General features: G+C 37.4%; 1 protein-coding gene and 1 pseudogene across 2 annotated transcripts in view; both read right to left on the bottom strand.

Moving 5' to 3' along the window:
• GPAT3 (glycerol-3-phosphate acyltransferase 3) overlaps positions 1-27,288 on the bottom strand; it is a 77,449-nt gene that overhangs the window by 35,838 nt on the left and 14,323 nt on the right. For both annotated transcript variants that reach the window (XR_005649217.1, XM_039845632.1), the window contains exons 3-5: positions 3,852-4,122; positions 726-800; positions 127-216 (exon numbers count right to left, since the gene is read on the bottom strand). Coding sequence is in view for 1 of the 2 variants with exons in the window: in XM_039845632.1 (XP_039701566.1) it covers positions 127-216; positions 726-800; positions 3,852-4,122 (436 nt within the window). In the remaining variant the exon portion in view is untranslated. The remainder of the gene's footprint in view (positions 1-126; positions 217-725; positions 801-3,851; positions 4,123-27,288) is intronic.
• LOC120588615 (uncharacterized) lies at positions 17,602-17,717 on the bottom strand (annotated as a pseudogene).

Genomic DNA, 27,288 nt, shown 5'->3' with positions numbered 1-27,288 from the left:
TGTAAGCAGTAAAGGCGAACACGGAGGAAGGAGGTGTTATTTCACCTGCTTCCTCCCACCCACTTCTGTCAATCACATACTGGATTTACCTAGAGAAAGGCAGGCGTGAAGCCAGCAGACACTCACTTGTTGTGATAATGAATGGTACCAGAGAGGGCTCGCACACAGATCCGGCAGCAAGTCAGGTGGACCAGTTCACTCAGCCAGTTTTTGAGGCTGAAGGAAAGAGAAAACATTTTATTGTGCAGTTCTAGGCACTCCTAAGAAACAATACAGTAAAAGCTTTAATGTGCTCCTTCACAGCAGCATACTGTGATCTGAAACACAAGCACAGTTCAGTTCTTACAGTCTCGCTAAGGCATTTAAAACAAAACGCTAACTGAAAATAGCTCCCTCCCTACTTCCAAGATAAGCTGGAGCTTCTTTGATCTAAGTCTTACTAGCCTGACAATACTAGAGGACTCTCTTGTTTTCTTCAAGTTCCTCAGTCCATTTTCTTTCTTCTCTTTCTTTCTCCTTTGAAAAAAACATCTTCTTACGATTTATATGAAAATATGACGGAAAATCAAATAAAGACTAAGAATCTGAAGTAAGCAGTATTTTAACAAGCGTGTTGAGGTCATAAATTGGATGAAATACACAGGAATCAAACAAATATTCTCTTTGTGGACACAGCTAAGAAAAGAGACAGGCCTGTTTTGGTTGAGTGGAAGGAAACATTTCACCTGCTATCTGGTAGCTGCCCAACCAGTGTAGTTCCAATAACCAACAAACTGATCCCAATGAAAGCCAAGGTTACCCTGAAAAAGAAAAGGTAATGCAAAAGTTTGGTTGAATAGTAGGGGTAAAGGAATATAACCTAAAAAGTTCATAAATAATGAAATTGTAAATAAGTTGTGGGGCATCACGTTATGAAATATGGTGCAGCCATTAAAAGAATTGGGTAAATCTGTAGATTCTGACATGGAAGAATGGTCCTTGGTACATTTTGAGAGAAGAAAATCGCAGTTTCAAAATAATATATAGAGAATGATACCATTTTCAAAATAACAGCAAGCATATAACTGGTCTATAGATGCATATAGAGAAGGCCTGGAAATTGGTCCACAAAACTGTCAAGTTCAATCTATATAATCATCAGAAGATTAAGCAGGCTCGTGAAGGGAATAAATCAAAAGTCGTCCCTTCTACTTTTCTTATTTTAATTGTTAAATTATTATGAATTATTTTAAATATACATATTAACTTCTTGTATAACATGAGAAAAAGGTTTTATGTTGTATAAAGGAGTTGTTTCAAGTTTAAGTAATCATCTTTTTTTTCTTTTTTCAGGTGTTGCGTGATATAGTTGTAAAAGGAAATATCTTGCAAAAGTCTGAAAATAATTTGTTTTTCTGTGTTTTTTAATGACGAGGCAAAAAGGTACAATTCAAATTTTTCTCAAAAGAGTTTAAAATTTATAGCAAATGACAAAAAAGTTATAAGTTAAAGGCGCTTTCATAATAAGAGCATCAAATTATATCACCATGTAGGAATCCTATAAATCAAATCTAACTTGTCCTTTTATATGGTTCAAAGTAACTTGGAAATTAGTAAACCAGATGACTGATAATACTTATGATCTCCACATAGACACCTTCTCATTTTTGAAAAGTGCTTTTAATATACCTTCCAATCACTCCAAAACAAAAGTCATTTTTAGAAATATAAATAGAATTATTCAAAGAAAAAGTTGAGATTTTAAATCTTTTCAAATAAATAGGGCTTCCTTATAAATACCTTGTTAAAATTCTTGGTTTAACACCTTTTGGCATAGTGATTTGAAAGTCAAGTTCAGTTTTCTTTAGATGCCATACTTTCAAGTCAGTCACTGATTAGAAGTTTTTAATCTCAGCCATCAATTATGCAAAAGTTTTAAAATGTTTTGCCTTCTTGCCCTAATAAGAATTACTTGTTCCAACACATTAAATCAGAAGGGATTACATTTTAACATGTTTAACAACTGTGTTCAAAATGATTGGAAGTTTTTATTTGCTAGATTAACAGGCCAGAAGATTCTGTTTCCCAGTTTAAGTGAGCCAACATGAGAGTTCTCACAGATGACTTAAGGTTTCAGCCACAAATTGTTTTTTTTTTTTAAGAGCTTTACTGAGCTACAATTCACATATCATAAAATTCACCCATTTAAAATCTAAAACTCAGTGGTTTTAGGCATATTCACAGAGTTGTGCAACCATCAACACAATCAGTTTTAGCACAATCTGTTTTTAAATGCTCACTTTGTAGCAGCTCCTTTTAAAAACCATTCACGAAGCAATTCTTTCATAATGAAAAGTACACACTAAGAGGAGGAGTCTCAATTCTGCCATTTCCTTTTTGTTCTTGGGCACTTACACTATTGGGTCATCTTAAATCTGTTGTTGCTTTGCAAGAATCTTTTATGTCACTATCTATCTTGTGAGTATTAGTTTAGTTTAAACTAGATAACAGAATCATAATACCATTTGCTGGGCACCCATGGCAGGTGAAAACTAACCGACAAATGAGGGATCTCAAGTAATCTGTGTTGTAAAATACACACTCTTCTCTCAGGTTGCCTTGGATAAGGTGCCTGCTCCATGGACCAAGTGAAGCTATAAGAGCAATCTATATATTCAATTTTTCTGAAGTTTTATTTCTTGTTAAGAATAAAAACAGAATAAATGGAAGCTTTAACTATAAATAGACTAGAAACATCTAATAAATAAAAGCTCAAGTATTTCCTGCACACCAATGGCCTTGGGCATCCCCAGAGTTACATGAACCCCACTTTGGGAACATTGTCTTAAAATTCAAGCAAAAATGTATGTGAAACCCTGAATTTCACTTTGTTATCACAGCTGAAACAATTCCCAAAAGATGTACCATGCTCCAACATCTAGACACTGGCAACATGAGCATAAGGAAATAGAAAGAGCTTCTTAAATATGTGCCTTTGCCTATACTTAAGCAATCTCTTCCCTTGTAATAAATCTGAATGAGGCAAGTATAGGCCATCCTAGAGATGGTCAAGGGTTTCCAATTCATGTGTCAATTTTATTGGCTGGTAATAACTGCTTGAAAAGCTCTACTGAGAGGATGCCAAGGCCATATCCAGGGAAATGAAGCAAGACAATCGAGAGTGATGTCGTGACATGCTTACTACCTGCTACCACCATGCTAAAAAGACCCTGGTCACTTGCACTTTATCCCACTACCCGGTGTCACCTCTTCTACTCCATGTTCCACACCATAGTTCCATTCAACTGGGCTTGAGGGTACCTCTTCATCAGGTGGCTCTCAAACTCAGAACCAAACTTAGTTCCCAGGTGGGGAACTTTTAATAAGAAAAGTGAGCGATTATAACAGAAATGAATGAAACAAATTTACTCTTCTGAATGTGTCTCCCCCATGTGGTAACCACTCCTAGAATTTTTTTCTTCCCTCTGTAGCTATGAACTGCTATAGACCAGAAAGAGAGGAAGTTATAGTTTGGTTGACACACAGGTGAATGTGAAACTGTAAATCCTCTCTTCTCTTTTCTGGCTGCCCTTTTCTCATCCTCAAATTATCTATGACTGAAAGAGTAACATGGATCCAAAACTGATATATACTGGATTCTGAATACATACCTTCATTTAGGAAAAAATGTGAAAGTAGAATAGATACTTAATACTGTCCTAGAAAGGTCACATTTGGTGGTATTTTCTAAGTGGAAAGGAGTGAGATCAGTACCATAATATTCTCATGTGGCCATTTTTTAAATGGCCACATTCATAACTTTAAAAGAAAGCTGAAGCAATTGTGTCATCAGAAATGGGCAGGAGGCATACCTCAGAGGTAGTAGAACACAGTAGCGTACCATGACACCTACTACCCACACCATGGTGAGCCGTGGACTGATGTACTGGAAATTGATATTGGTCCTTGTAAGGAGATTCCATGAAACTAGCTCCTCTGAGGAGAACCTCTGGGTCACTTCATCTTCCACAATGGCTTCCAATCCCTTCTTGGAGAAATAAAACACGTCAGACAGCTCAAAGTCCCTTCCTCGCAGACCAGAGAGCCCTTTTTCCATGGGTGACTCATCTCTTTGGATAATACCTTAAAAGAAAGCATCAGGACATAAGAAAATGCTATAGGACATAAGAACAACTAACCAAAAGGGCAACTGTGCAGAAGACAGTTAAATAAATTTAATGGGTAACAGATTTCAGAAATAAAAGACAAGCAACTACAAATGGGAAAAGAGGTGAAATCACTGAGTCTGCATGAAATGGTCTCTACTCAATGATTTCAATTCATTACTGAGGAATTTTGGTCCTCAATAACCCTCTTGCTTGTATTTCCTCCTACACCCCATTAGAGAAAGAACTCACAGAAACAAATTCTCTCCAAGTATAGATCTAGATTGTGTAAAAATAAAGACTTCTCTTTTCCCCTTATAAAAACCATAAAGCCAAAAAGCAAGCAAAATGGCAAAAGGTATTTACCACAAATGGCAAACGGTTGATGTTTTTTAGTATATAAAAATTAACTAATAAGAAAAACACAGGCCCCTTAGAAAAGTAAGCTAAGTTCATGAACTAAATTTGCAGAAGAAATATAGTTAATAAATTTATTAAAACCTTTTTATTAGTAAATCGAAGATGTGAATTAGTCGAAGACTGGCCTATTTCATTATCAAATCAGCAATATCTTTGTTTAATGATAAATTTCAGTGACAGAAATAATACAGGTACCTTCATATTCAATTTGTATGAGTGTGGAACTAATAAGAATTTCATCAAAATCTACCATGAGGAAACTAAATATACTTTTGATAATGATTCAATAATTCTAATTCTAGGAATCTGTCATAGAAAATAATCAGAAATGTAGGCAAGAGTTTCACTGTAGCATTTTCATTATAACTGATCCACACTATGAGATATAATGCACCCATTAATAAGTAATGTTAAGTGAAAAAGGCAAGATCTAACACTATATAGTTTAACTCTATAAAATATATGTACATAGAGAAAAAAATGTCAAGAGGAAACATGAAGTGGTTATCTCTGGGATTAGATGTTCCTCTTTATACTGTTATTGTTATTTTCCATAAAGAAAATAATTCAAAGATTTCTAAAGTAGTATAACATAGCATAAAGTTCTAACCACTAAATAAGAATAAAAGATGAGAAGATCTTCGAAGAATAAAGAGTAGCTATATACACGGTGATATGACCATACATTTGTCTTTCTGGGGTCTGTTACAAAGAAATTTACTTCCTACATTAGAAAAGTTTTTTCTTTTGAGTTGGAGATTAAGCTGTTAAATTCCCTGAAAGAAGATCCCCTTTCATTTTTTCACTTCCCAGGTTCCTAGGAAATCAAAGAGGAAAGTGGAGAATGCTATAAGATTCATTCTCTGGAGAACTTGCGTGTACATCCATCTAAGGAGCTACAGTGTACCAGTTTTCTTGAAGGAATGGCAGCATAATGCTCTTGAGTAGAAAGTTATAGAGGACCTGGAGTCCAAAGTCAAGTTCTGTTTAGGACAACCACCAGCTTCTGACTGTGGCTAATAGATAAGTCACCTAACTTGGTGTCCTCCTTTATAAAATGGGGAGAGGAAATAAAGAAAATCTTTATTTTCTTTCAAAGCTAAAGTTTTATGATTTTACTTTTGAGATTTTTTAGGGGTATTTGGGTTTGGTTTTGGTTTTGGTTTTGTTTTTTTTTTTGCCCACATATAAAGCTAATACCTAATCGCCTTAAGAATTAGCACAATAAAGATCTTGAATGATCTTTTTCAATAGTTAAGACGAAGTGGTTTAACCTTTCTCCACCATCTTTGAAAACGTTTAATTAGTATTAGAGGATGAACCAAAATAGTCTCACTACTGAAATGCCCTCTTGGTCTTGGCACTGCTATTCCTCTTACAGCAAGTTACTCAATTCAAGTACTGAACAATATTTAACAGTACAGTTTCATTATTTAGCAATATATCAATTTTTTTTTAATCTAAAAGAGGAGAGAAGAACAAATTATTAAATCTCTGAATGAAACACACTGGAGACAGTGGGAAGGACTTCTAAAAATAACCTTTTTCAGAGGGGCCAGAGATAAAAATGCAAGTTCAAGTTGCCTCATATTATTTAATGGAGCCAGGAGAGAAAAGACTTGCAAGCAGAATCCAGCCCCCTAGCCTCTACACATTGATGTGCAATATTTTCTCTGCCCCCTGACCTATTTTATTCTGGGTAACTCCAATGAAATATAACTCAATTTTATATTTTTGTTAAGCCTCTTTCAAAAGTATGTGGTGCAAAGCACCTAACTGATAAAAGATTAATTTCCAGGATATATTAAGACATACAGAAAATTAACAAAAAAAAAGTCAAAGAACCCAGCCCCCCCCCCAAAAAAATTGGCTAAGAATACGGCAAGTAGTTCATAAAAATAGTAAGTCTTAATGACTAAACATTTAAAAGATGTTCAGCTTCACCATAATGAGAGAAATGCAAACTAAAACCCCAATGAGATACTATTTCATACCCATAAAGACTGATAAAAATATTAAATTGAATAATATCAAGTGTTGGTGAAGATTTGAGACAATGAGAATATAATTAGCACAACCACACTCAAAAACAATTTGGTACTGTCTAGTAAATTCCAAGGTATCCATAGCCCAAGACCCAGCAACTCCACTCCCAGATATACTTCAGGAAGATTTTTATTTAATAATTTCCAATATATAGAATAGTTGCAACAATAGTTCACTTCACCCAAATTTACTAATTAACAACATTTTGACACACTTGCTTCATTGTTCTATCTCTGTATGTATTAAAAGATACTTTTCCTGAACCATTTGAGAATAAATTGCAGACATCACACCCTTTTCCCCAAATATTTCAACAGAGATTTTCTTAGGACACAGAACTTCACTTATTTAATCACAGTACAATTATCAAAATCAGGAAAACTTCAGTGATTGACATGACCACAATACTAGTATCTGATCTACAGTCCTTAATCAAATTTTGAAAATTATCCCAATAATATCTTTCATAGGATATTTTGCTGGTCCACGATTCAATACAGGATTACACATTACATTTATAGATCAAGTCTCTTTACTCTCCTTTAATATGGAAAGGCTGCCAGCCCTTCTTTGTTTTTTAAGCGTTGACATTATTTAAGAGTATAAGCGATTTATTTATTTATTTAGCCATTTATTTTGTAGATGTCTCTTAATTTGGGTTAATCCGATATCTCTTCATGATTAGATACAGGTTGTATACACTTTTGGCAGAAATGCTGTGTAACTCATGTTACATCCTTCTCAGTGCATCATGTCAGGAGGTGCGTGATCTCAGTTAGTCCCATGACTGGCAACATTTAACTTTGATCAGTTGAAGGTACTTAGTGCTTACTGGTTTTCTCCACTGTAAAGTTACTGTTTTTCTCTTTTTTATTAATAAGTAGACACTTATTATCTATAACTATCTGTAAAAGAGAGATACTTTGAGACGATGGAAATATCCTGCTCCTCAAACTTTTACGAAATAGTATTAGCATCTATGGTGATTCTTGCCTGAATAAATTGGGACCATGTATCTTTTAAAATAGTATTTTCTCACTCCTTCATTCCTTCCACACTTATTATTTGGCATTCCACCTTAAGGAAGATCTTTTCATTTATACTCTAGAGAGATTCTTATAAAATTGTGCACAAGTAGACATATATAACTATCAAATTAGATAGATGAACAAATAGCAATACATACAAATATTGAATCATGTTATTCTAATTGTTACATGACATTTTTATCTCAAATAAATGAATAATAAAAGGCAGCTCATATTTAAAAATGGATATATACAGTACATCCTACACAGGAGTTAAAAGAAATTAACCAGAACAATTACCAGCTTAGATATTATGTAAACATCAGAATAAACAAACAACTCAGAATGGAAAGAGGTATTTTTATAGAGTTTGAATAATGCAAAAAGTACAATGTATTATTTAAAGATACATACATGAATAGGTGAAGTATGAAAACATGCACAAAAATAATAAACACCAAAATCAGAGTAGTAGTTTGAAGGGTTGGCAGGGTAACGGACTCAGGGAGGGATACATGGGAGAATTGGATTGCTTCTGTGAAGTTTTATTTATTAAACTAAGTGGTAACTACAGAGGTGCAATAACAAAGAAAAATCATTACATGGAACTGACAGTTGTTCCTAAGTTGAAGATCTCTATTGTAAGAGAGCAGGTAACAGTTTAGAGCAAATCTGAAAATGGGTGTTATAAAATTAGATGTCAAAAGAAGCATGACTGAATAATGTTACTTCCTTCCTGAAATATATTGACTATATTGACCCTTAAGGGTCAGAATGACTGAGTATAAACTTCTAACAGGAAAAAAAAACTATTTAATTCAGTCAGCATATAGGGGACACTCACCATGTATCAGGGATCAAAGTACAGAAAAAGTGAATATATTTCTTTTGGCACCAAGAAACATTCATAAATGGACCAATAGTCTTCAAAATATAGATATATATACATATCAGATTTAACTAGCACAGACCCAATTTTGATATTGGTTTTTATTGTCATTAAAGAAACCCAATTATTATTAATGAATTAATCATCCTTATCTTTCAGAGCTACTCACAGTTCTTAAATTGGTAAAACACTGATTCTAGAAAATATTTCCTTTGTTTCACAAGTCAGCTTTAAAAAAATAAAGCCATAATAAACATTTGAACTTTGTCCTTATACCAAATGCTTTGCCCAACACGACAAGGTCCATGCTCGGATAAAAATAAAATGAGAACAACTATCTCTATATAATGAAAGCGATTAATTGCACAAGCTGCCCTGTGCCCCTGTGCCTTTAGCAAGTCACTGGTACATAAATAATACCAGCTATGAAAGGCCTATTAAAAGAAATGAAGGCTGAAGTTAAAACCATCTCAAATATAATTAACTCTAAATTAGCTGAGTGAATTCCAGAAATAACTGCCCATTTATAAATCACGCTAGTTTTCCCATTCTCCAGTTGTATAGCATACTTTCTAGGTCGGTAATTAGGGAAAATCAGGGTCCATGACAGATCAAAACTGGATATAATAGGCTTATACATAGAAGTTGATCCTTAACCTATCAATGGGTTGTATTCCAAAAGTCAGAAGTTCAGAGATCAAAACACACTCTCTCATGGAAACTTTGTTTGAATTAGTCTGTTTAAGCTAGAATCCTACCCAATCATAAGCCTAACTAACTCAAAACAGAGGTGATCATAAAGTGGCAGTACCATGAAATAGAAATCTCCTTTAGCACTGTATCTATAGAGAATTTTTAAATTAAGTCTAGTTTGGAATTAACAAAAATATACTTCCTCATTCTGTAGGGACTTAGGGCATTAGGGAAACTTTGTTGAGTACTGGTATGTTCTATTTCTTGATCTAGGTAAGAGATACACAACTAAGTTCACCTTGGGAAATTCACCAAGTCATACACTTAATAATTTTACACTTTTGCCTATATATGTTATGCTTCAGTTTTTAAAATATTTTACTGGCGATCTGCTATACGATATTACTATAGTTAACAATATTGTATTGCACACTTAAAAATGTGTTAAGAGGGTAGATCTCAGGTTAAGTGTTCTTACCACATTCTTTTTAAAAAGAATTGAAGCAGGCAATACCTGTGAATCTCCTATTTCAGTGATTTACCCATTACAGGATTCAATAAATACTACTTCCGTTAAAAAAAAAAAAAAAGTTAACTTTATATCTCCCTACCCAATTATTAAGCAATTGGTCACCTGTCCCAGAACCCACTGTTGACTGTGAGGTCCTTAACCTGGCACAAGGAGCTCTACTGAGGGCCTCTGGCCCTTGGCAAGGAAGCCAGGCTTACATTCTTCCCTCCCATGCCCCAGTTTCTTTTCTGATCCATAAATGTGACTGGCCTGATTAAAGAAGAGACCAAGGTAAAGTAGTTGGAAAGATAAATTGTATGTGGTGGGGGCTGGGGAGTAGGGTGAACCAGTGCTTCTGGAATTAAAGAAACAGAAATATTTAATACCAAGCTCCAAAGAGACAAGACCCATATTTAAGCAATCACTTAGATGTAGTTAAAGATCATAAGGTCTTTATACAATTCTAACAAGCCAGGGCCAAGGACAGATCCCTGAAACATAGAACGGATTTCTGTCCTTATTCTTCTCCAACTCATTAATCACCACACATATTAATAAATTCATCAGTACATCAACTACACAGTCACCTACTATACAGGTTTCCAGTCCACTTTATGCCACCTTTTTTCCACAATAATTTAGCTATAACACTGCAAGGCTAAGCTCTAGATATATCACGTCCAAAAAATTCCCTTGGCAAAAAAAAAAAAAAATTCCATTATATTGTTTTAACTTAGTTAAGTGTGATAATGGTATCAGAGTTGCATTAAAAAAAAAAAGTCAACTGTGTGAGATGCGCTCCTAAGTACTTATAGATAAAATTACATAATATCTAGAATTGGCTTTAAGATACTTCCAAAAAGACTATACATTAAGGTGAGAATATGCTGTTTCTAATTGTTTGTATTCTCTAATTTTCTACATTGTTCACATACTGTATCTGTCATTAAAACTTCAATTTAAAAAATACTCCCACAGAAGAAAACTGAAGAAAAAGGATACATGAAGAAAATTCTTGTTGAATTTAGATGATGGATACAAGGGATTAATTGTACTATTCTCTTTACTTTTTAAAAATAAATGCTATTTTCTAAAAATCCTTTTGAAAAATTCATTTGAAAAGTTAACCTAGCTGGGGATCAGTTTCTTCATCTAAATCAAAAATAATCATTCATTCAGTCAGTCAATCATTCAGTCACCAGGCCAGGCACTAAAATATATGGGAGAGGGGGAAAAAGGAGTTGAAATAATTCAGTAAGTTCTCCAGGATGGCTGCTTATTGGAATATTTTTGGAATTTATAAAAATTCAGATGTCAGAGCCCAACTACTAAGCTATCAACTACATTTTAAAAAATATATGTGAATGGGGAAAGTATGTCAAAATATTAGGTCTTTTCTGGGTACTGGGATTTCATATGGTGATTTTTAATTATCATACTTCTACAAAATCTAGTTTTTTAATAAAGTATATGTATTATTTTGTACAGTAAGAAAAAAGTACTTAAAATGCTATTTTAAAAACCAAAATGAGATACTACTATACACCCCAGAATGGTAAAATTTTAAAGGCCAAAAACACTAAGTGTTAAAGAGGCTGTGGAGCAAGTGGATAGAACTCCATTTAGTAAGTTCTAATAATAAAGTTAAACATAATGCTTGCTTACCTCATGACCTGGCAATTCCACTTCAAGGTATGTACCCAAGAAGACAAGTAAATAGGTTCATAAGACTCTGTTCAACAATGGTCATAGCAGCTTTACTCCTAAAGGCTAGAAACTGGAAATAACCCTAATGTCAATCCCATAATAATGGGTAAACAAATTATTATGTATTTGTAAAAGGAATACTCCACAGTTATTTTTTAAAATCCACTGATTCATGCAACATGGAGAAATCTCATATAAACATTATACTGAGTGAAAAAAAAAAAAACAGATACAAAAGAGCACATACTGTATGATTCCATTTATGTGAATTTCAAAGATAGGAAAAACCAACAGATCGTGACAGAAATCAGGAGAGGTTACAATAGGGACCAAGGGATGTGTGATATACGCTGAGCAGGGCCTTGAGAGAACGCTGAGATCGTGGATATGTTCTTTAGATGGATCTGGTGGTAGTCACATAGGTCTATAAATACACCAAAATTCACATATCCAAACTCTTGATATTTGTGCATTTTAACGTATGTAAATTATGCTTCAATTTTTTAAAAAATTAGAAAAAATATCACTTTTAAGAATCTCCTCTATTTCTAGCTATAATTCCTATTAGGGGCTCTAGCCAATCATATCTATCCTTCCTGTGAATATTTTTAAATTTTCCTTCCTAAACTGGAAGACCACTGACATTTACTGAATGTTTCCTGATGCCAGACTGTGTGTTAAGCCCTTGACATATATACTTATGTAATCCCCATAATCCTATGAGGTATTATTTATTATCCCATTTTACAGATAAAAACAGTCTCAGAGAGATTGAGTAACTTGCCCAGGGTCACAAAGAGAATAAACAACAGAAATAGGATTTGAAACCACATCTGTCCATGACTCTAAAACTAAATGCTTCCTCATATCCTAAAACCTCAAATTCCATGCCATTCTGTCTAACATTTGCCCTTGGACAAACCCCAAATACGTCAGATCTTTCTCATCAATTCCACATCAGCCACCATTCTTTCTAGCTAAACAGAAAGCCCTGCATAGCAGTTTATTTTAGTATTTCTCTTATCTTTAAGGGAAGAAATGGAACTTTAATTAATGCAGAAAAACCTATATGTGGCCTCCATCTATCATTAATCTAGATATGCACTTGTCGCTAACTGACTTAGGCTTGATCATCCTTCCCAGAAAACTGTAACTCAGGTCACTCCCTCTATGTTTTTTTTTAACTCGGGGAAGATTCTCTTTTTCTGGTTTTATTGAGATATAATTGATGTATAGTACTGTATTTGTACAACATAATGATTTGATATATGTATATGTTGCCAAATGATCACAATAAGTTTAGTTAACTCCATCACCTTCCATAATTACAATTCTCTTTCCTGTGGTAAAAATTTTTAAGATCTACTACTCTCTTAGCAACTTTCGAATATACAAAACAATATAGTTAACTGTGGTCATTGTGCTGCACACTACTACATACCCGGGACTTATTAATCTTGTAACTGGAAGTTTGTACCTTTCTCCCACCACCCCCTCACCTCCTGCCTCTAGCAACCATCAATCTGTTATTTGTTTCTACAAGTTCAGCTTTTTTTAGATTCCACATAGAAATGAAATCATATAATATTTGTCTTTCTCTGACTTATTTCACTTAGCATAATGTGAGCCAGTAATCTTGTGTAGCCTGGAACACATCTGATCTCTATTTAGTTAGGAATTCCACGATAAGCTCAACAAAAAACAGCTGGTCCACTCAATGCTTCCCCAGTTCCATAATTCAGTCAAATCTGAGATGTCCGAGGAGGCTATTCTCTCCAGTTTATGACTATATAACCTCAGCACACAGATTTCTTGCCAGTATACCAACTCTTCGAAGTTCTCTCTGAGGCAAAAGCAGCTTTCCCATGCATCTTGCAGGTTACTCCAGGTTCAGAAAGAGTAATCACCCTTGATGCTTTGTTGTTACATGAAATGTGCTCAAAATAAATGCTGATTTAGCATCTCTATTGGCTTAAGAGCAACTCAATCATGATTGCCTAGTTTAAAAAAAAGTCTTGAGAGTTATAAAACTATTCATTTTCCCAACCCTTTCATTAATGTTTCTTCAGCTGGCACATTTTAAGAGTTACAATCAACTTTTTAAATTTTTTTTTTCACAAAAAAGGGTAAAGTTTACTTTAAATACCTATATACCCCCACTACAGTTGGCCCTCCATATATGGCGGGTTCCACATCTATAGATTCAACCAACCACAGATGGAAAATATTTGAAAAAAATGTTAACACTGTTGCTGACATGTACTACGCGATTAGGCCTACAATGATTGTTTGCACTTAACGTATACTTTTTTCTTGTCATTATTCCATAAACAATACAGTATAATGACTATTTACATTGATTTACATTGTATTAGATATTATAAGTAATCTAGGGATAATTTAAAGTATATAGGAGTATTGCATAGGTTACATGCAAATACTATGCCATTTTATATAAAGGTCTTGAGCATCCAAGGATTTTGGTATCTGAGAGGGATCCTGGAACCAATTAAGAAAAAACAAAGGTGAGAGAAAGCCCACATATAATGAAAATAAAAGTTTATAAAAAAAAATAACAAATAGAAAATTATAAAAATCATAAGAAGAAACTTTGCAAAAAGACCAATGCAAATAAATTTAATAAAAATCTGGAGAAAAATGGATAGTTTTCTACTAAAATAATTTTACCAATACTGACATCATGAAATGAATGTTTTAAAGAGATATATTTGCACAAATAAAATAATGTCGTAGGGAGTAAAAACACTTTATCCACCCCCAATAAGCACCAGATCAAGACTGTTTTACAAGGAATTCCACCAAACCTTTAAATCTCAAAAAAAAAAAAAAAAAAGGAATAAAGGGAAGGAAGGAGGAAAGTAGATAGACAGTAAATTACTAATCTCAAGTAAAAAAGATCAATTGCAAAAAATCCTAACTCTGATCTTGGCAGACAGTTTCCAGCACCATACTATGACCAGGCAATGTTTGATCCATAAGTGCAAAGATGACTCAAATATTAAGCTATTAATGTAACTTACTATAATATGCCTAAAGGGGAAAAACATATTCATCACTGAAGGTGCTGAAAAAGCAAGCAAAATTCAACATTCATTGTTGGTTTAAAATAACAAAACAAGAATCAACAATTATTTAACATAAGATGGTGAGCTAGATCAAAGCCAACATGATGCTTACTGGGAAATTACTGAAGGCACTACGGCTTGTTCTCAACAGGAATGACAACCAGCACAACTGCCAATCAACACTGTACTAAAGTAGCAACCAATACAATTAGGCAAGTGAGAGAACTGAAGTACAAACTAGAAAAAAAAATATAAACAAAAGTTGAATAAGAAGTGATAAAACTATCACCATTTGAAATAAAATAACTGCATACCTGAAGAAAAAAAAAAGAACCAGCACATCTGAAAACCTATATACAGTATGAGAATTTTTACTTTTAAGAATTCTTGGAGCTCGTGCTTTGGTTCTGTTAAGCCCCACACGCTCTGCCAGCAATAAATTCTCCTTCCTCTAACAAAGTTGTCTGAGCATCCAGTTTCCTCCATCAAGTGTCACTTCCTGCAAGAGATTTCTGGTGCATTGGCTGGGAAGTGTGGAGGAATGGCGCCCACATTTGGCGGACTTCGGGTACCCTACTGGGGAAACCCAACCCACCCTGTAGACACACGGGCTGAGTGCGCACCAGGGATTACCCCATGTGGATGCCTCACAGGATGGAAGGGGAACCCCAGCTGCCAGTCCCTGCAAAGATCAGACAACGGAGGAACGAGAAAACCAGGATGTGTCAGGACCACGGTAAGGAAAAACCAGGCAAAAAGTAGCTAGCTCAGGTTCTGCCCCATAAGGCAGAAGGGGAAACTGATCATCACCTGAGGTCATCTGAGTACTTTACAATTTGTTAGGAGAAACTGTGACCTCACAGGTACGTAGGGCGGAAGGTGGAATATGTTTGGTTAACACTGGGCAAAAGGAAAGCCCGACCCCCTTCCAGAGAGTAACTGAGTGTCCTCCACAGGTTAAGAGGAGCGACTGCTTACTCTTCATGGGATAGGTTAAAGAATGGTGGGAGGTTGTATGAAAGAGAGTGAGTGCTGAGTGACTGAGATGTGGCCTTGCTGCGAAGTGAGAGTTGAGCCCCTATCCATGGTTCTGTGAGGAACTTCATATGGCTTAGAGTGGTGTCACTGGATCTCCGTGAGGAGTCTACTCCAGTGATCTGGGTCGGGGGTTTATACCAACCCACCAATTGCTAAGAGGAGCCTGAAAGATCCCCATAAGGGGAGCAGCTGGAAACAGCGAAGCGAGTGACGTCCCCTCCAAAGTTTCCCCGACCTTATCCCCCAACCCTCCATGTGGCGTGACTATTGTCTGTCATGCGAGGCATGGGGGGTACACAGAGAAAGCATACTCTCCTGGCCATGATGGTCAAAAACTTCAAGAAAGGGTTATTCAGGAGATTGTGGAGTTAAAGTGACCCCTTTGTGAGATAAACTGGCCCTCTTCTGGTATTAGATGTCCGGTATAGGGAGCTTCTAGTCTTCAGTTAGAAGACACAGGTCAGGGTCTTCCGGGGGGTGAGGAGTGAGACAAAGGTCAGGGCTTTCCACAAAGCGGGGAGAATGGGAGCCCCTACTCTAGGAATCCACACAACAGAAAGTCTTCGGGAAAAAAAAAAAATCAAACGGGCGCTCATTAACACCCCGGAGAGAACTCCCAGGTCCGTGATGCCATCCGTCGTCCCCCTACTGCCTTTCCAAGCGGCACTAGCACCACACCACGAGGCGCACACGCAATCCTCTCAGGGTAACATACTTTCAGATTCGGACACAGCTAGGATTGTGTTCCCGGGTGGTCTAGTGGTTAGGTATTCGGTGCTCTCACCGCAGAAACCCAGGTTCCACTCCCAATTAGGGAGGAATATTCTTTCCTCCTTCCTCACCAGTAGCAGGAACACTTCTCAGCTTGTACCCCGCAGTGAAGGCAGGAACCAAATCGCAGCCCCACAGCCCAGCTGCCAGTGAAATACAGCGGCAGTGAGGACCTGTAGGGGACCTTCCTCCTTCCGAACTAACGATGGGAGGGGGATCAAAAAGTTTGACCTGTAAACGGTTCACTAAATTACAATACTATATCCTCCAGATAGGACCCTGACCCTCCTTGAAATTGGAAAATAGGAAGAAGTCCCCTATGTACAAGTTTCTATGCTCTTTTACCAAGGCCCAGACTTATTAGATGGCCCAATGATAAGAGAACCTTTTGGAGATCTCAAAATAATCAGGAGTTTTCTCCTCCTCCTTCACCCTACGACTGAGGCAGTCTCAGTTCTCTGTGGACCCCATCTATTTCATCGCTCCCTGAGGAAACTAGATAAGCACCCTCAGGGAAGTTACAAATACTGATGATGGGAAAATATGAGTATTTACATGACCTCTGATCTATATTTGCCAGTGTTATTTATATGTAATATGGTTGTTGAGTTAAGAATTCTAATTATGATGGAAAGGAAAATGTGTTTTTGGTAACAGAAGGTATAAAGTATGGAGATTTATTTTGAAGGAAATTAAAGGAAAGGTGTTTGTTTTAAAGCTGGTTATTTCTGAATGAGTGAGAAGAGTCAAACTGAAGGAATGAAGAAAGTGGCAGACGGTTTGTGAAAAAAAATCCTCAGAGGAAATTTTATGTGATTAAGCTAAACAAGATTGGACATTTAAATGCCAAAAGTAAGCTAATGCAAAATTAAAGTTGTGTTTTAATGTTTCTTAAACTATTGTCTGCTACTAATGTTATGGAAAAGTTTTCTGAGTAGAAACAAGGATTCAGTACTTAATCAAAATAAATTCTGTGTTTTATGTTGCTTTAACCAGTTTTCTGACGCTTTTAGAGAATATACTAACATTAGCCCAAAGTCTGAGGGCCAGACTCTCCTGGCTATACAGTTCATAACTTAGTCTGTTCCCAATATTCAAAGAAAGCTCCAAAAGTTGGGGCCTAGACCCCAACCCTGCAGGCTGCCTTGGTGCCAGAGGTCTTTAAGGTGTCCAATGACTGAGACAGGGTAGAGAGGGAAGCAGAGTACAAAAAGGATGCAAACTTTTTTTAAATTAATTAATTTATTTATTTTATTATTGTTATTTATGCCTACAGCACCTGGTCTTCCTAGGTGGTCTCCCATCCAAGTACTAACCAGGCCTGCCCCTGCTCAGCTTCCGAGATCAGACATCAGGCTTGTTCAGGGTGGCATGGCCGTAGACCATGGACTGTGGCTCCACTGGGGCGGGAACCTAGAATCTTCTGCATGTAAAGCAGACGTGCTAACCGTTACACTATGGAACCACATCCAAAAAGGGCACAAAGTTTAGCTGCCATAATATAGGGATCGTTTCGAGGTGACCCTAGGCAATAAAAACTTTTCAGGCTTGGAGGACCTCGATCTTGGTTGGCCATAAGTGGCATTGTCAGGACTGAGGCATAATCAATGCACATACTGTAGAAGGGAGGCCACCGGAAGTGTCCATCCAGCCCTAGGAAGCTGGGGAGGGGTAGACCTCATAAGCCCTCACCCCACATAGCAAGCCTTTCATGAAGGGGCTGCTCTCTCCTCCAACAACAGAGGCCCAAGTGTTTGCAAACTCCAGTCCTAGAGAAATCCACCACGGTCACAACAGTGGAGCCTCAGGTCACCTTCGACATGGTAGGAAGGAACAAAACTGAATTTTTACTAGATATTAGAGATACCTACTCTGTCCTGACCCATCCCATGGGCCTCTCTCCAATGCTAACTGCACAGTGACAGGAATAAATAGTCAGCCTAATGTAATTTACTCTTCCCATTGAGAGACCAGGACTAGCAATGAAGTTCGCTGCCACACATCAGGACCAGGGTCCAGTGCGGACAGCACCTCATCTAGAAAACTGGGACACAGCCAAAAAGGGGGGTAGCCCCCTTGCCCACTCCACAAAGCACGTTTGTGGGGAACTTAAGGCTAAACTATTTGTAGACAACTCGCCTCTATGTCAAGGTTTCCTACTAGTATTGTAGCTGCCAGTCCCTGAAAGATACATGGACCACCAGAAATCAGTGAGTTATAGGAAACATGCTCTTTATTCAGCCAGCTGGGCCTGCCAGGGGTACGGAGACCCCAAATTAAGCAGCCCCAAAATGTAGAGGTACAGGGTTTTTAAGCCCTAAATCCCATTCCTCATTCTATCTTAAACACAAAGGTCTATTTTTCTCCTATTCACTACCTGTCAACCCACAGGTCGGTTGTGCAAGCGGGGGTACAGAAGCAGAAAGCTTATTGTTAGAATGTTATGTTCCCATGGGTGATAGCCTATGTTCTCATAGGCGATAACCTATGTTCCCACGGGCGATAGCCAAACAGTAATTTTCAAGCCAGCACACTAGCAGAGCAACTATCACCCCGCAGTTTGTTGAAAGTCAGCCCACAATGCAAACAGAAAGGGCCCCACCCAAAACTATGGAAGGATAAGGCTATGCTTTCTTTAAAAACTTCTACTATAATACCAGCAGAAAAAGGTGTATCATTTACTAAGTGTATTAATGTTTTAACATCTCAGATAACATGACCTTGAACTGCAGCTCCATGACTTCTGTAAGCTATGCAAATGCACATGTTAAATTACCTGCTGGACGGTTTCTTATTTGTGGAAAAATCTGTTTATTTGTATGTTCCCTGGGAAGACTAACTGTATTCAAGCTGCAAAAGTCTCCAACTAGGGGCTGCAGAGAACTCACCCTTGACTCTCGCTGTAATAGTGACCTACACTTGAGTCCAGCTGAATATATTGCTTTGTTTTATTTATTGTACCAGCTATGACCATTGCCCTAAATATAGAAGTCAACAGAATAGCCTAACCCATGGAAAAAGCCTTAAATGCAATCTCTCAGGCCATCCATGCCATGGGAGAATTAAGACAGGTCAGAGAAACTATCCTTGAAAACAGGGCTGCTATAGAAAACCTATTATTCTGACATACCATAGATGTAAAGAATTTAAAAGAGCTTTTGAGATCTTGTTCCTAGCTTATGTCGTCAGTTTGACCCAAATAAAGTCTTATAAAATTTAATTAAAAAAAATAATAATTTAAAGGACTATGTTGTTTTAACCTCTCTGACAACTCATTGAAGAAAAAGTGAAACAAATTCATGACATTGTGTCCAATATTGAACAGAGGACAGGAATTTTCCGTCTTGATCTCTCCTCACTCACTTCCTAACTGCCCAGCCTCACTGGGCTAAAGGAAGTATTTCTTATTTTCATTTTGCTTATCTTTGTAGGAGTTATCGCTTGTTGCTGCATCTGTAGGTCCCTTGCCAGCTGGATACCTAAGACAAAACCAAAACCAAGGGAAGAATTTTCTTACAGCAACAAAGAAATCAATTTCATCTTAAGCTGGTCTCATAGATGGGAGACCAATCAAAAGAGGGAGGAAATGATAAGGGACATCTCTTTCAGAGTTCTTAATCTTTTTAGTAAACCTAGTTAAGTTTTCTTCCCTCCTTTCTTTGGGTTAGCGGGGGAAGGTCCTCTCCCTCAAATCCCGATAATTTCCCAAAACTGGTGACTCAGATCCTCTAGCTATTGATAAGGGTCATGGCCCATTGTTAGCAAAAATGGTGTTAGACCGGACAAGGTCCTTAGAGTCTGAGGGGGAGAGGACTTTAGGCCAAAGGTCTTTTTACTCTTTAACAAATATATTAACCAAGCCTGTTTCCCTTTGTGCGCTTAATAGGCAAATCAATAAGAGCAATTAATATATACATATATAATTTAAATAACAAATTCTAAATCTTCTTTTCCTTGTCTAGGGACTGAAGTAGCGCTTCAACAAGAAACCCAAGACCCCGCCCTGATTAAGGCAGAAAGAAAAAGAGCTCCATGAAACTCCAATTGGCAGGGACTACGACCCTTCTCAGCAGGAAGCAGATATGGAAGAAGAAACCTCCCGTTCCGCAACATCCATACTACTAATAAGGGGGTTCATGGCTCTTAGAAAAGAGTTAGGCAGGAAAATGAGTTAGGGGGTTTCCGGGTCTGCCTGCAAAGACAATGAGGTCATCCTATCCTAGAAGGGTCTGAGACTGGATCGCCACACGTGGGCTTTACTGGATTTGTAGAAACAAGGCCTATATCTACCTCTCCGGAAATTGGGAAGGGAGCTGTATAATTGGCATAATAAAGTCATCCTTTTCCCTCTTACCTCTGAAAACAGGGGAACTGCTTGGTTACCCGGTCCCACAACCCTTACAACGGGTGAAAAAAGAATTCCAAATAGGGGACTGGAAGGATGATGTGTGGCTCCCAGAGCAGATAATCCAATACTATAGGCCTGCCACTTGGGCAGAAGATGGATCTTGGGGATATCATTTCCCCATTTATATGTTAAAGCAGATTATCTGACTGCAGGCAGTCTTAGAAGTCATTACCAATAAGACTAGGAGAGCCCTGACTCTCCTTGCACATTACAAACTCAGATGAGAAATGCCATCTACCAAAACAGGTTAGCACTGAACTATTAGCAGCAGAAGGAAGTGTGTGTGGAAAATTCAATCTCACTAACTGTTGCCTACAGATAGATGATCAGAGCCAGGCAGTTGAGGACCTTGTCGAAAAGATGACAAAACTGGCACATGTGCCTGTGCAAGTATGGCACGGATGGAAACCCAGTAGCCTTTTGGGGGGATGGTTTTCAGCCTTTGGTGGGTTTAAAACCTTTAATAGGAGCAGTTTTACTACTCCTAGGAATGAATCTACCTGATAGGGCCGTGTCTGCTGGCCCTGCTAATAAAAAGCTTAAAAGGCATAGTACAGCAGCGAGCTGCAGCCCACACATATGCTTTACCCACCACTATCAGGAGATCCCCCAGGATGATTTAGTTAGAGAATGTGAGACTCCAGCATAAAAATAGAATGTCTAGAGTCTCAAAGCAAGGAATAAGAGAGGAGAGGAGGCATCTGAAAAATGCAAAGGAAAGGGTTTGCAGAAATAACCAACTCAGCCTGTTATAGATTAACCACACCCTATAGATCTTTAAATGGCCTTCTAAAGACTCTTGCCACACCTACAAGACAAAAGATCTGTAAATAGATAGGACCAATAGTCCGGGGAATTCCTTCCCCCTTGCATCCCTACCTGAAACTCCCCCTCCCCATCTTGAGTCAAGAGGTGCATGTAAAACATTAGACAAAAGAATCACATGCCCTTTGCATGTACACTGCAGAGGTATATAAACTGTAAGTATCTAACCAAGAGGAGCTTGTGCTTTGGTGATGTTAAGCCCCACGCACTCTGCCAGCAATAAATTCTCCTTCCTCTAACAAAAAAGAAAAAGAATTCTTATTTCTACCATTCTAAAATCAAAACCTTTAAAATATAAAAACAACAATCAGTTAGACAATATGATGGAAGACACTCCATTTTTAAAGCAACCGGAAATATACACTTAAGAGGACATGTACAAAACGTATCTGAGAAAAACTTTAAGACATCTCTGGAGGATGCAAAAGAACACCTAAGCAAAAGAAAAGATAGAATGTTCTTAGAGAGTAAGACTCAACATAGGTAATGTCAAACTTCCCTCAGTATATTATAAATTTCATACTCTAATAAAAATAGATAGTTCTATTTCCTCTAGATCACAGACAAGCTGAATCTCAAGATCATATGAAAAAATAAGTGAGCAGATATTAAAACAATGTATTAAAACATTAATAACTAAAATGACATGAAACCAGAGCATGAGAGGACAAATAAATAAACAGAACAGAATAGAAAGTTCAGAAATAGATCCAAACATGTTTCAGAATTCAGGAAATTATTAAAGATGCATTGCAAATAAGTAGAGGTAGACAGTAAGAGGGGTTGAAGCTACACTTATCAAAGCATATGTTTTTAAGTTGCTATGATTTTTGAAGCATATGAATTTATTACTTATGCAAAAAATTAAAATATTTTTAAAAGATGTATAAACACAAATTTTAAATGTTTACACAAAAATTTGTTCATATATATCTTTGTGCTTTCATCTGCTGAATCTCCAAGAATCACATCAGTCTGATGACTCACTTTGTCCTCAGAATTATAAAGATGGAACAAAGTGAATCCGTGTTATGATCACTTTCCACATAACTAGTGACATCCTTATATTTCAAATCTTACCCAAAAATACTTAATTTCTGGGTTAGCTTTAGATGTCCCTAAAAATCCCCTATCTTATATGCGTATATATTTAAGGAGAAGCAGTTTAATGTTTTTATTTCTGAAAAGGAGTTGAAAGACAACATCTATTATTTCTTAGGAGAAAAATATAGCACAAAAGAATATTAGTGGGCAGAATAATGAGGAGAAAAAGAAAATATAAAGTTTGAACTCTCTCTTCTCTTAGTTTCCATTCCCTCCACCCTTATTCTTTCCTGGTTGATTTTTGCCTGGTTCATTTCTCACTTCCTGTCCCTTTTCTACAATGTTTTTCTCTAGCCTATGCACGTCTTTCACTCTTTGCGAATTCATTAAATCCACCATTTCAACTTTCACTCTCTGCAAATAACTCCTAAGTGTGTATCTTTTATCCTAACTTCTTCCCCAAGGCTCACATTTTTATGTAGCTGCCTAGATACTCCACCTCTCCACTAACTCCACTGCTCTGGTTCAAGGCCCCATCACCTTCTAGAATGGCTTCTTGTCTATCGTCTCTCTTTTCTCTCCTGCTTTGTGCCTAATCTCACTTCCACGAAGCTATCAGATTGGTCTTCCCAAAACTTTGACATCCCTTCATTTAAGGAAGTAATATCTTAGCCTGGCATTCAAAGCCTTTGAGGAACTTGACTTAAAATTAAATATCCAACCTCAACTCCTTCCACCTCCAAGGCATCTTCACTGATCCTAGCTCCAGCCGTACTACTATATCAGTTCTTTGGTCTCTAACATCTCCTCAGCAATCCAGCCTTCCTGCTTTTTTGCTTATAATTTCTTCCACGTGATACCACTTTTCCTAAAATCATTCAAAATTTTTCACGTCAGCCAGGACTCCACTGTTTATTTTGTTTTCCTTGAGCCCATGAACAACCAACTCAATTCATTATAAGATGCGGGGGTTGTCTTAACTGATCATAAGCAAAGACTAAAAAGACCAAGTTATATCAAATTTTAAAAATTCTAAGTTGCTAAAATTAAATCAAGTGTGTCTAAAGGGCACAATGGGTGGCTTGTCCTATGGGGGTGAGGGTGGGATGGCAAGGCAATGCCCTCCCCCACTTTTTTTTAACCCCTCCAAAAATGCCTGTGTTTCTCTCTCCTTTTTACACACATACCCTTATACAAATGCTTTACTGATTAGTATTCTTATCCTGCAGAATCCAGATCAGCATCAGTGGCTGAACACTGTCACAAGCTAAAGTTTCCCAATGACTGCAGCAACACACATTTGATATCTATTGTGGAGAGGTCATGTGAGTTGCCCACTGACTGGTAAGTAAACTATCTGAACACATGAGTCATTGAAAATGTGGATGTTCATTTATTTGAGTACATTTGTGCCAACGTCATTGCAGAGGCAGGAAGAGGAAGGGATATATATGCATGACACACTAACAGATACCAACTTAAACAAAAAGCTTACCACACTTGGAAAAAAGGAATATACATTTACCCTTTGCAAAGACTTTCAGTACTTTAGTCTACCAAGCTGGTGAATGTTATTAATTACACAGCCAAACTCTGTACTCTGGTCTTAATCTCCTTTCTTTTCTCTCTCTCTTTTTTTTTTCTTTCAGGGATGGTCACTGGAATTCATTATCAATTTCTCCTCTGCCCAGAAACCACTGTTTTCTCTTGTAATTTGAAGAAGGGTTTTAAGCTATGCATATGCACTATCTCCAAAGTACTTCAACTTTTTGAAAAGACCCAAAGCCCACGTTCCTCCAAGTTGCTACCCTCTATGTACAGTACATTTTCCCAGATATCCAAAGGTAAAAGAGTCAAATTATCCCACTCAGAAAGTTTATCTGTGATGTCCCCTGTATCCTAGGGCTCCAGGGTCCGATTCTCTTTCCCAGGTGAAATAAGCAGGTGCAAGCTGCCCAGCACTCAGCACCAGAGAAGCACAGAGGCAGGGCTGACCAATTCCAGAGAGAAATGTTGAGGCAAGATAGTGTGAAGGCTCTAACAGAAAAGCAGGCCACATCCCATTTTTCCTCTTGTTCACCGGATGTCCCCAGAAGTTACAGGAGACACACAGGGTCCACTGGTTCTGCTCTCTGAGGAACCTGCATAAAACTGAATAGGACTTCAGGGAATTAGAGTTCTCTAGCTAGCCCAAGCTTCAGGGAAAACAGAGCTTTGAGGAAGGGAAACCAAGCACCTAACCTAGAAAAGTTAGTGCAGAGAGTACAGAGTAGAGCTCTCATCACATTGTCTGAGGTTGGCACACAAACTAGAAGGTGCCCGCCTAGGGGTTCTGCTCACCCCCAGGGCATCCAGACATCGCTGGCTTCTACCCACCCAACCCAAGTAAAGGACTCTAATCACAACCCAATGGCCTCTCTCCTTTCCCTGACCCCTAGAGCCTATTTTCACCAAACACCGAACCACCATTATCTGCCCCCATCCCTCCAGCCTTCTGTTTACAAAGCACATTTTGATGCCCTGTTGGAGAACTTATGCAGCCCTGAGAGCATCAGAAAGAAAAAAGAAAAGAGAAGAGAAGAGAAGAGAAGAGAAGAGAAGAGAAGAGAAGAGAAGAGAAGAGAAAAAAGAAAGAAAATTAATAAGTGCAATTATAAAACCTCTCAGAGAAAAGAGAAAACGCGAAGAGGCCTTGAAAGGTTGTTGCTACTTACTGACAGAATAAAAGAACTGATCAAGAGCTTTCTTGCTTTCTCAGTCTACAGAGCCAGTGGTTTATAAGCAGATACCACTGTTATAGAAACAAACAATACATATAGATTAAACACTGAAACACTTAGAATTTTTATAGGGAACTTTTATAACCAAGACAACAAGGCACTGCTAAAAAATGAAAACAGCTATTATGTGATTCATACCTCTCCCCAAATTCTCAACTGTCTATCCTATTTGTAAAAAATATTTATGTAATTTACCAACCAGCCTGGTCCAGTTTACTAATCATTTTTGCTAATAAGAAGTTCTTTATTACACACAACTTAATTCTTTGACTTCAGTTTAAGTCAATCTTTTTGTTCCATCTTTTATGGATATACAGAGGAAAAACTTTCTCCTTCCAATAATTAACCAACTTTAATAAGAGTCGTCCTTCGGCATTTTTCTAGATTCAATAATCAATCTTCACAGATCATGCTTACCACTATATTAACCCTTTTTGCGGGCTTCAAAATTATAGTAAACCTGGGCTTATCTATGCCTTTACATCACATTTAAACTGCTTTGTTTTTGAGGCCCTTCATAACCTGATCTTACCCTCTTAGTAACCTCATTTCTATGTGTTGTCCCTTCTGTAAACTAAGCTAATTCCTACTGCTAATTAAGCTATTTCTTTATTCCTCCAGGGCTTTGAGGAAGCCCTGCCACTTTAGTTAATCCCGATCTACCTCCACATGGTCAGTTCAGCACTAACATGTCCACAAAAAATGCTCTCAGGTGTCCCGCATCCATAATCTTCTTTTATGCTATACTTCCAAATTTTCTTCCTCAGATTAATTAAATTTGTTTGTAAAATTCAATAGCATTCACATTGCCTGGTTCTCAACTGTCACATGGATATACGTATACTGGTGATATCTCCTTAACTAGACTAAGAGTTACATGCACAGTTCAGCATATAATGTAGGCAGAGACCAGGGTTAATGATTCAAAGCAGCTCGTCACTGTATAGTTGAACATACTGGTTCTGTTATGCACCGCAATATCGTTGTAGGTTCTATACTTTGCCTCGCTTTCCACTGCCTGGTTGTCTAAAACTCTGCCTCTGGCCTTTTTTTGCGGCATGTACCCAAGTCTACCATGTACCCAAGCCTGTTTTTTTCTATCCCATCTCAGAGCACACTCCTTAGGTAAAGAATCTTGAATATCGTTCTCCCTCTCTGGGGGCTCGTTCATCAAAACCAACAAGATTACTTAATTCTATCCTTGTTTCCTAGGTTGCTTAAAACTCTCATTTAAGAGCATTCAACCAACTATACCACACTTCCAATTATGTCAAAGTCATCACTACAACCTCAAACAATAAAACCAAATCTATGCCAAAACCCAATTACTCAACAGGTTCCCGTCCTTTCAGTTACTGACCCTGTGGTACACAGAGAAAACCTGCCTATTCTCCAGATCAGGGGCGGTGACGAGGTTTCATCAGGAAGGCCAGCTCCAAATCAGTTGGTAGTGAGAAGCTATCTGCAGGTTTGTGTTAAGAAGGACTTTTGAAGCCACATCTCAGTTCAGTGACAAAGACTTCATCAACTAGTTAAGTCTGCCAGGGTCATGGGGAGGGTAACAGATAGAATGGACTTATTCACCCTATTATTTGCGATCAAGATAGAATCAAAAGCTTTACTGATATAAAAACACCTTCTATTTTTCTACTTTCTACATGATTCATATGTCTGTAATAGAATAATTTGCCTCTTTTTTTATTCTGACTAATTTTCTATTAATGTCTCTTTCAGCCATCAAGACTGAAAGTACTAACCAAAAGTACTGGAGATGTACTTTTATTCTTTTGAGAAAGGCGAATGAAAAAATCTACTCCCTTTTTCAAATCTACTCCCTTATTGATTCTATCCTCAGTAGTTCCCCCTAAAACTTATAAAATAATCAATGCTGATTATA

Source organism: Pteropus medius, unplaced genomic scaffold, assembly GCF_902729225.1.
Source record: "Pteropus medius unplaced genomic scaffold, Ma_sr-lr_union100, whole genome shotgun sequence".
Classification (NCBI taxonomy): domain Eukaryota; kingdom Metazoa; phylum Chordata; class Mammalia; order Chiroptera; family Pteropodidae; genus Pteropus; species Pteropus medius.
Note: the sequence above shows the minus strand (reverse complement) of the source record. Positions and strands in the feature narration are given on the sequence as shown.